Source organism: Cornus florida, unplaced genomic scaffold (assembly GCF_030987335.1).
Source record: "Cornus florida cultivar Cherokee Brave unplaced genomic scaffold, ASM3098733v1 CherokeeBrave_3.0.0_Hap2_Chr10, whole genome shotgun sequence".
In the NCBI taxonomy this organism is placed as follows: Eukaryota; Viridiplantae; Streptophyta; class Magnoliopsida; order Cornales; family Cornaceae; genus Cornus; species Cornus florida.
Genome location: NW_026775580.1, coordinates 40,754,694 through 40,763,722, shown reverse-complemented (window position 1 = coordinate 40,763,722; position 9,029 = coordinate 40,754,694). Strand labels below are relative to the sequence as shown.

At 31.1% G+C, this 9,029-nt stretch overlaps 1 protein-coding gene across 1 annotated transcript; it reads left to right on the top strand.

Moving 5' to 3' along the window:
• Positions 1-1,483: 1,483 nt before the first annotated feature.
• Positions 1,484-5,641, top strand: LOC132278876 (probable transcription factor KAN4). The gene is made up of 6 exons (XM_059780771.1): positions 1,484-2,472; positions 2,589-2,665; positions 2,973-3,012; positions 3,273-3,414; positions 4,985-5,045; positions 5,256-5,641. The coding sequence occupies exons 1-6, from the start codon at positions 2,010-2,012 to the stop codon at positions 5,406-5,408; spliced, it is 936 nt and encodes a 311-aa protein (XP_059636754.1). The 5' UTR covers positions 1,484-2,009; the 3' UTR covers positions 5,409-5,641.
• Positions 5,642-9,029: the final 3,388 nt, after the last annotated feature.

The following is a 9,029-nucleotide window of genomic DNA, read 5'->3' as shown; positions in this document are numbered from 1 at the left end:
TAAATAATAGAAGTTGAAAAAGATGGAAAAAGAAAAAGAAAAAGGAAAGAAAAATAAAACAAAAGAGAGAAATGGTAGCAAAAATATTTCATTTTTATTCTTATTTATAACTATAAATCACTTTAACATCAGAACCGGTAGCCTTCAAAAATATATATATATATACACACATATATATTGTGTGTGTATATATATATATATATTTATTTATTTTATTTTTTTTTTGAGAGAAAGAAAATTTATTTAGAATTCTACATGGTTGAATTTTGGATGAGAGTTCATAAATATTGGAACTTTTCCGACTTTGAAGTTAAATATGAGTCAATAGTAATTTTTCCTACAACTCCTCAATCTCTTTATTCTTCTTTTATCGAATATTTTTTCAACAATACTTTTTTCAATAAAGTTTTGTGAATGTTGCTCAGCAATATTTTTTAATTTTTTGGGTAGAAAACGAACGAAGAAGATGATACAGAAAGAGAAAGATAAAAGTTTGCAATGAAATTCAGAAATGGAAATAGGTTAAATAATGGACAATATAGGAATTTTATATTTATTATTTAAAAAAGTGTGTAGTTTGCGGGAAGTCGAGCAGGAAGCATGTTTTATTGGCTCTGGTCAATTGGGCTTCTAAACCACTTAGACTTTTTAAAAGTTCATTTTTTAAAAATTTACCAAATACTCTTTATTATTGGCAAATGATTTTTTGGGTTTAGAAGCCTTGTTTTGAGGCTACAGAAGCCCAGCCAAACAGGCCCTAAGTTACTAAAAGTGTCTAAAGACCTTGAACAGGTTCAAGTTGACTAGTGTTAATTTTGTTTTAAGAAAATCAAAGTATTGAATCTTGAACTAGTTCAGCTGCCTGGAACTGGTTCAAGTTGGCCAGACTTGAACAGAAGGGTTAGACAGTTTGAAAAATTTCCGCAATATACAATTTTGGAAAACATACTAGGTATGCAACTGTTCTAACCTTCTAACTCATTTTCTTAAAGTGTTGTTCTATCCTTTTTGTAAACTTCAAGCTACCGAACCCGAACAATCCTTCAATTCCGCAATCAATATTTAACTTGAATTTTAAACTTGAAAATACAACTGGATCGAACTTATTTTAACACAAAAATTAACCAATTTCAAAATATATATCTCACAGACTTCATAACTCTAAATTGAGAATCTAAATGCACCTTTCGTAATATTTCATGATATACAATTTCGCGAATGAGGCTGAGTTGACTACGAAAAATAGTTTAGTAGCATGATTAGAGAAACAGATAAATAGGAATATTCTAAAATTAGGAAAGCATAGAAAGCCTAAACTACCATTTGATGAAAACAAAAATGTTAAGGAATTTCAATGGGTCACCAAGTCACAATCGGTCAATGTAGAGAGAGAGGATTCCACTCCAATATTCCATTGAACACTACCCCTTTTGTTTTCTCGAATTCCAACCATTCCCTTGCAGAACCACCATTATATCCAAACACCTCCCTTTTCATTTCCAATATATTACACACAAAAATATGTTCCCCTCTCTCTCTCTCTCTCTCTCTCTCTCCCTCTCTCTGTGGAAAGGTATCTGATCTCTCTGCATCCTTAAATAAACAAGTTCCCATTTTCACCTACTTTTTCCTCTAATGCTTCATCCCAAGAGATCAATCTGTTTACCTTCTTCGATCTCACTAGTGGTAGCTAGTAGTAGTGTCTCTGCAATTAGCTTTTGATTCTTTATCAACCCTACTAATAGTAAAAGTCTCTCTCCCTCTCTATCTCTAGACTCCAATGCACATCATAAGTCACTCATGTTATAATCACAACTCATACCCTTCCTTTTCAGCTCTCCTCATTTCCATTCCTTCACCCCATTTTTCTTGTTCTTTTCAATTTTTCATTTCTTTCCTTGTATTTTCCTTCCACTACCTCTCTCTCTCTCTCTTTCTCTCGTGACCTTTGACTGAACTGATTGTCCTTTATTTAATCTAATTTTTCTAAGCTCAAGCCTCAAAACTGCATGAGAATGGGTTCAACTTTTCTTGATCTCTCTTTGCAGATCAGCCCTCCATCCATTACAGACTGTGAGATCAAATATGTGGGCTATGATAAATTGGAGAGAAAATCATCTTCCATTAACCAAAGATCAACGACAGACACCTGTAGCAGCGAAAGCGATTTAAGCCATGAGAATGGACCCTTTCCCCCGGAGAAGGGTTTAGATCAGGCTTGCAACGGATGGCCGAAGTTGAGTTTAGGGTTTGAGATGGTGGTTTTGAATCCTCCACCAGTACAACTACCAAGAAACCTTCAGAACCACCACCATTACAATTACCAACCTCAAATCTATGGACATGAGTTAAAGAGAAATTCAAGAATGTTTAATGGGTTCAAAAGGAGTTTTAGAGCTCCCAGAATGAGATGGACTTCAACTCTTCATGCCCATTTTGTCCACGCAGTTCAGCTTCTTGGTGGCCATGACAGTTAGTTAAATGTCATCAAATATATATATATATATATATATATATATATATATATATGTTATATATGGCTACTTGCATTAATTTCTAACTCATTTTGATTTGATATATTATTACAGGAGCAACTCCAAAATCTGTATTGGAGCTGATGAATGTGAAGGATCTAACCCTAGCTCACGTGAAGAGTCACTTGCAGGTGTGGTTAGTACTGTGTTCAATTAGTATTGCATTGAATATAAGGAGGAGTTTGGTTTTTGTTTCTGAATTTCATGGTTGTCTTGTACTTTTCTTTTTCATATATGACCTATATATGAAAGTTTACAACTATATATATATATATTGCTATGATATATATATTCTGAGTGTTTAAGTGGGGGTGTGGTGGAGTACAAGGGGTAAAGACAAGAAGGCATCTAGAGAAGTAATCTTAGCAATGTTGACTTTTATCTTTTTCTTTATTTTTTATTTTTTATTTTTTTATTTTTTTGTGGGTGTTCATGCAGATGTATAGAACAGTGAAGAGCACTCATGACAAAGGTGCAGGTATTTGGATTTTCCTCTGAGGACCCCCCTTTTATTTTCTCTTCTCCATTATTCACTTCATCACTTGTGAGCTTCGGTGGTGATCATATAGTGTTTGATGAGTCTTCTACTTTTTATTTTATTTTTTAAAATTATTTTTGGGCAGCATTTAAAGCTGATTAAATAGTTAAGATTGGAGTGACTTAAAGTCCATGTGAATTATTTACTGGGTTGTCTGATAATCAAGACAATGTATGGCTCTATGATTATGAATGTTGCAGGTCAAGGGCAGACAGAAAAGGGTTTGAATCAAAGGAGAGGGATAATTGATCAAGTGGATGCAGGATTGTCTCGTGAGAAAGCTGTCAGTACAATACCTTCTTATTTTATTAACTCATCACCACCAAAACGTAAAGCCTGGAGGTGAGTGCTTCTTCAACAAATTAATTTAGATAGAAATAATAAACATCATGAATTGAATTTCTTGATCTGTTATCTTGGAAGACATGACAATTGTTTTTGTTAATCAGTATATTTTGACTTTTTTCTTTTTATTTTCTTACCTTATATAGAAATTACCTTTTCTTTTTTATTTCCTTACATAATATAGAAATTACTTATTCCCTAATTTACTGCACATGTATTCTGGTGACATTTTCTACAAAATTAATTTTGTCTTGTTTTGGATCCAGTGTTTTTTCTTTTCCTTCTCTATGAAAAAATCATATCTAATATTTTGACTCAAAGAAGTTCAAATTTTTATTAGAGAAACAAATGATCAGACCAACAGTACGAGAATGCCTTCAATAAATTTCATATCCATTTTCCGCTTATAAGTTCTATAAAATTTGGGTTTTCTAAAAAGGTAAAAGGAAAAAATCCATATTCTTAACCTAAATCCACAAATTCTATTTACCATTTTTCACATCATTATCTTCATTAAATTTAAATTTGGCTATCCAAAGAAAGAAAAAAAATTCAAAATTTTTAACCTAAACCCACAAATTTACCCTTGGATATGAAGAAGAAGCTGTATTAGGATTTTTGGGATTTTTGTCTTTTTGTTTTTCAATTGCATATAGAGACTTTTTATTAGGAAGTAGCCACATTACTTCCACATAGGTTCAAGAATCTTGAATTGCATTCATGATGTGTATCACAACTCTGCGATATGTAATTATCTCTTAGGACTCGTTTGGCAATAATTTTTCATAAAATAATACTTTTGTTGTGAAGTGTTGTTCATTTGTGATTGAAAATATGTTTGGTAACCTAAAATTTATTAGAAATACCAATTTTTTGTTTCTTATTTGGAACTAATTTTGGGCAACAAACACAATATTATTCAAATGGGAACAAAAGTTGTGTTTTTTACTTTGTTACAATACACCACTCGCAACATAAAACTTGCAACAAAACAGTTACCAAACAATCCCTTAACTATGTGCAATTTAACCAAAATTATAAGCCATATCGAATCATCGAAATTTTTTCTTTCTCCTCTCTACCAGTCACCAAGAATTCAAGTAACCGGAAAAAGTCGAGTTAACATTTAAAAATGAAAAGGAATTTTTATTTTTATTTTTATTTTTTTGAAAGGAAAAATGAAAAGGAGCTCTTCTTAAATTAGTTAACTAACTCGGTCATTGGAATTAAATAACTAATCAATTAATCGTAGTGAGTGTTAATTTTCTGTCCCATAAATTAGTACACCTCTTCACCTTTCTATCATTGTAGGAAATACTGATTTACATGATGGCATATATCTAGTTAATGCAGACATTATACACACACAAACACAAATGATTTTTCTATCCACATTTAACTTCTTAATACAATTCCACGGCCACTCCTTTATGATTTCTGAAAATAAAAAATTAAATGAATGTTCATTTAATATTTCAATATATATATATATTAACTATTTTATTTGAAAATCACTACCCATTCTTTCTTGATTCTCTAATTCTGATCTCTCACTGCTTGTGTGCAGAGATTCGTGTTCATCAATGGAGACAAATGATTCTTATTTCGGACTAAATGACACTACCAAGGTATGACAATTGACTAAATAATTAGAGTTCAAACATTTTAAATAGTACGAAAAAACAGTTTATAATATTCAAAAATAAAAAATCAGAAAGATGTACAAAAACTTTATGCTTTAATACTTATTTATTTTATTTTATTTTATCAACTGAAATTTTTGTATCTTAAGAGCTTAAGATTATTGAGGATTTGATTTTATTGATTTTAATTTATAGGCAAATGATGAACGCCTGGCCGTCCAATACTTGTCTGGAAGGGAGAAGGAAAGGTTGAATAATAGCTCCTTGTCTTCTTCTGATGATATGTTGATTAATTTAGACTTTACGATTGGAAGGCCAAGTTTGCAAATGAATCTTCAAATGAGTTAACCTTCTTCTAAGTGTTAGACACTACTACAAGTATATTTATATAATTGTTAAATTACGTAGTTATTATGAGAATGAGAGTGGTGCTTGAGGTGATGGTAAAATTGTTCCATTATAATATGAAAGTCAAGTTTCAAATAAAAAGTAATATATGTACATTTAATGTTCAATCTGTAACCTTGTAATGACGAATGTCTTGTGCATTGTCTACTCCTAATTCTTATGTTTTTATGAGAATGGACAAATTCTTAATGCACTACGCAAATGAATCTTCAAATGAGCTAACCCTTCTTCTTACAAGTATATTTATATTATTGTTAATTATGTAATTATTATGAGAATGAGTGTGGTGCTTGACGTGATGGTAAAATTGTTTCATTATGATATAAAAGACGACTTAAAAATAAAAAATAATATATGTACATCTGACGTTCAATCTCTAACCTTGTAATGATGAATGTCTTATGCATTCTCTAGCGCTAATCCTTATATTTTTATGAGAATGGAGAAATTCTTAATGCAATGTGCAAATGAATCTTCAAATGAGCTAACCCTTCTTATTACAAGTATAGTTATATTATTGTTAATTACGTAGTTATTATGAGAGTGAGGGTGGTGCTTGGCATGATGATAAAATTATTCCATTATGATATGAAAGTTGAGTTCAAAATAAAAGTAATATATATACATCTGATGTTCAATCTCTAACCTTGTAATGACGAATGTCTTGCGCATTTGTCTACTACTAATCCTTATGTTTATATGAGAATGGAGAAAATCTTAATGCAATGTGCAAATGAATCTTCAAATGAGCTAACCCTTCTTCGTATAAGTATATTTATATTATTGTTAATTACGTAGTTATTATGAGAATGAGGGTGGTGCTTGACGTGATGGTAAAATTGTTTCATTGTGATTTGAAGGTCGAGTTAAAAATAAAAGTAATACATATACATCTGACATTCAATCTCTAACCTTGTATTGTGAATTGTCTAGCGCTAATCCTTATATTTTTATGAGAATGGAGAAATTCTTAATGCAATGTACAAATGAATCTTCAAATGAGCTAACCCTTCTTCTTGCAAGTATAACCCTTCTTGCAAGTATATATATTTATATTATTGTTAATTACATAGTTATTCTGAGAATGAGGGTGATGCAATGTGCAAATGAATCTTCAAATGAGCTAACCCTTCTTTTTACAAGTATATTAATATTATTGTTAATTATATAGTTATTGTGAGAATGAGGGTAGTGCTTAATGTGATGGTAAAATTGTTCCATTGTGATATGAAAGTCGAATTCAAAATAAAAAGTAATATATATACATCTGACGTACAATCTCTAACCTTGTAATGACGAATGTCTTGTGCATTGACCAACGAGTCGGTGGCCTAGTAATATCAGGCTCTTACTTTCTAAAAGGAGGTTAAGGGTTCAAATCTCAGTGGATGCATGTGTGTGTGTAAATACCAACTATAAAAAAACAAAATGTCTTGTGCATTGTCTAGGGCTAATCCTTATATTTTTATGAGAATGGAGAAATTCTTAATGCAATGTGCAAATGAATCTTCAAATGAGGTAACCCTTCTTCTTACAAGTATATTTATATTATTGTTAATTACGTAGTTATTATGAGAATGAGGGTGGTGTTTGACATGATGGTAAAATTATTCCATGATATGAAAGTTGAGTTCAAAATAAAAAGTAATATATGTACATGTGACATTCGGTCTCTAACTTGTAATGACGAATGTCTTGTGCATTGTCTAGCACCAATCCTTATATTTTTATGAGAATGGAGAAAATTCTTAATGCAATGTGCAAATGAATCTTCAAATGAGCTAACCCTTCTTCTAAGTGTCAGACATGTTAGACACTACTAAAAGTATAGTTATATTATTATTAATTACGTAGATATTATAAGAATGTAGTTACTATAAGGGTATGTGATGTTTGGTGTGATGATAAAATTGTTCATTATGATATGAAATTGGAATTCAAAATAAAAAGTAAACTCAATCTCTAACCCACCAATGTCTTCTGCATTGCCTAGTGCTAATCCTTATATATTTATGAGGACAGAGGAAATTCTTAATGTAATGTGCATGGATTTGTTCCTTGTTTTCTTAAGATTTTGTTTTGACCCAAAAAAAAAAAAAAAAAAAAAAAAAAAAAAAAAAATCACCAACACAGAAGAAGATATAAATATATATAAATAACTACAGTATTATTTAAAATTGAAAGTAAAAGCTGATATCTCGATAGCTCAGTGAGTTAATTTTGGACTGTCAAGTTTCAACTCTCTACATCTACTGCTCTAACTTCTAAATGAAAGTAAAAGAACTAGAAAAAGGTTCAATGATGGACCAAACAAGTGACAAGGCCACAAGCCTAATAACAAGCAGAACTGAAATTGACTGCGGCCCAAGAATATAAAGCCCAAAAATCCAGCCCAATGAGGGTAACTTTCCCTGGTAAATATATAAAACTGTTCTCAGAAGTGATCCAAATGCGGACTATGCTTGTAAAAAGGACTGGGAATCTATGGGTTTTCTTCAACAATGGTGTTCAGGGCATTTCGTGTTCGAGTTGGACGCCAAGAATGTTGTTTTAGCAGCTAGTGGCTCTCATTCGACTGTCCCTTCAATTTTCTTGATGAATAATCCCGGGTTGGTCAATAATATTGGCTCAATTCCCATGCAAATAAAGCCGCCCACTTGCTAGCGAACTTCATTGTTCAAATGCCTTAGTACATGAGGATATTGAGAATCTCTCATCAGTAGTGCTAATGAAAATTCAAACGGTTGTAGTACTTAGGTTTCTTAATGAATTTATTTCTTTGCCAAGAATATATATATATATATATATATATATATATAGATATATATATATATATTAATTGATGAAATGACTCATCAATTAACAAAGAACAAAGTACCTGAGAGGATTAAGGTGCATAGTACTGTATTAACCCTTAATTGTTTTAGGAGTTTCTCTTTACACAAATAATGATATAAAGGGTTGTGTTAATTGATGGAATTATCATTCCTCTGAATTAAATTAAAACAGTTGCACCCATATTGTTTATGCCAAAAAGAGACCTGGGGTCGGTCCTACAAATAAAAGCAAAGAGGTATAAAAGCAAAGGGTTGGAGAGGGTTTATCATTAGGTTGATTTCAGATAACGTTGCTCAGTAAAGAGTTATATTTTCAATCATGCACGATTTCTGTAGTGGTTTACTTTATGAGTAGACCCTTAGAGATCGAATTTGATAATTATGGAATTCAAATTATGTAAAAGTAATGGTGGACATTGTAAACTATAATTATTTGTGTCAAATATTAATCATAAATAAAAATCAATCTCAAGATCTTAGAACTTCGTTATTTTCACATGTTTATAATGTATAAACAAATAGTTAAATATAAATAACTCGATTTGTGATTGCAAATAAGCCTAACGTCGACATCTTTTTTACGGAATGAATAACGTGCTAAACTGCAACTCCTAAACAATAATCAAAATGTGGAAATTGATTTATCTCTCTTGGTCTTTTGCACACATAAACATTATATATGTTGTTTCATTAGTGTGCATAATTGATAAATATATACAGTACT

What these genes read in the sequence shown, in the direction of transcription:
- LOC132278876 (XM_059780771.1), top strand. Translation starts at nt 2,010, where the DNA reads ATGAGAATGGGTTCAACTTTTCTTGATCTCTCTTTGCAGATCAGCCCT. An exon ending in ACGTGAAGAGTCACTTGCAG is followed by an intron (nt 2,666 to 2,972) that starts GTGTGGTTAGTA and finishes GTGTTCATGCAG; the next exon opens with ATGTATAGAACAGTGAAGAG. An exon ending in CCAAAACGTAAAGCCTGGAG is followed by an intron (nt 3,415 to 4,984) that starts GTGAGTGCTTCT and finishes GCTTGTGTGCAG; the next exon opens with AGATTCGTGTTCATCAATGG.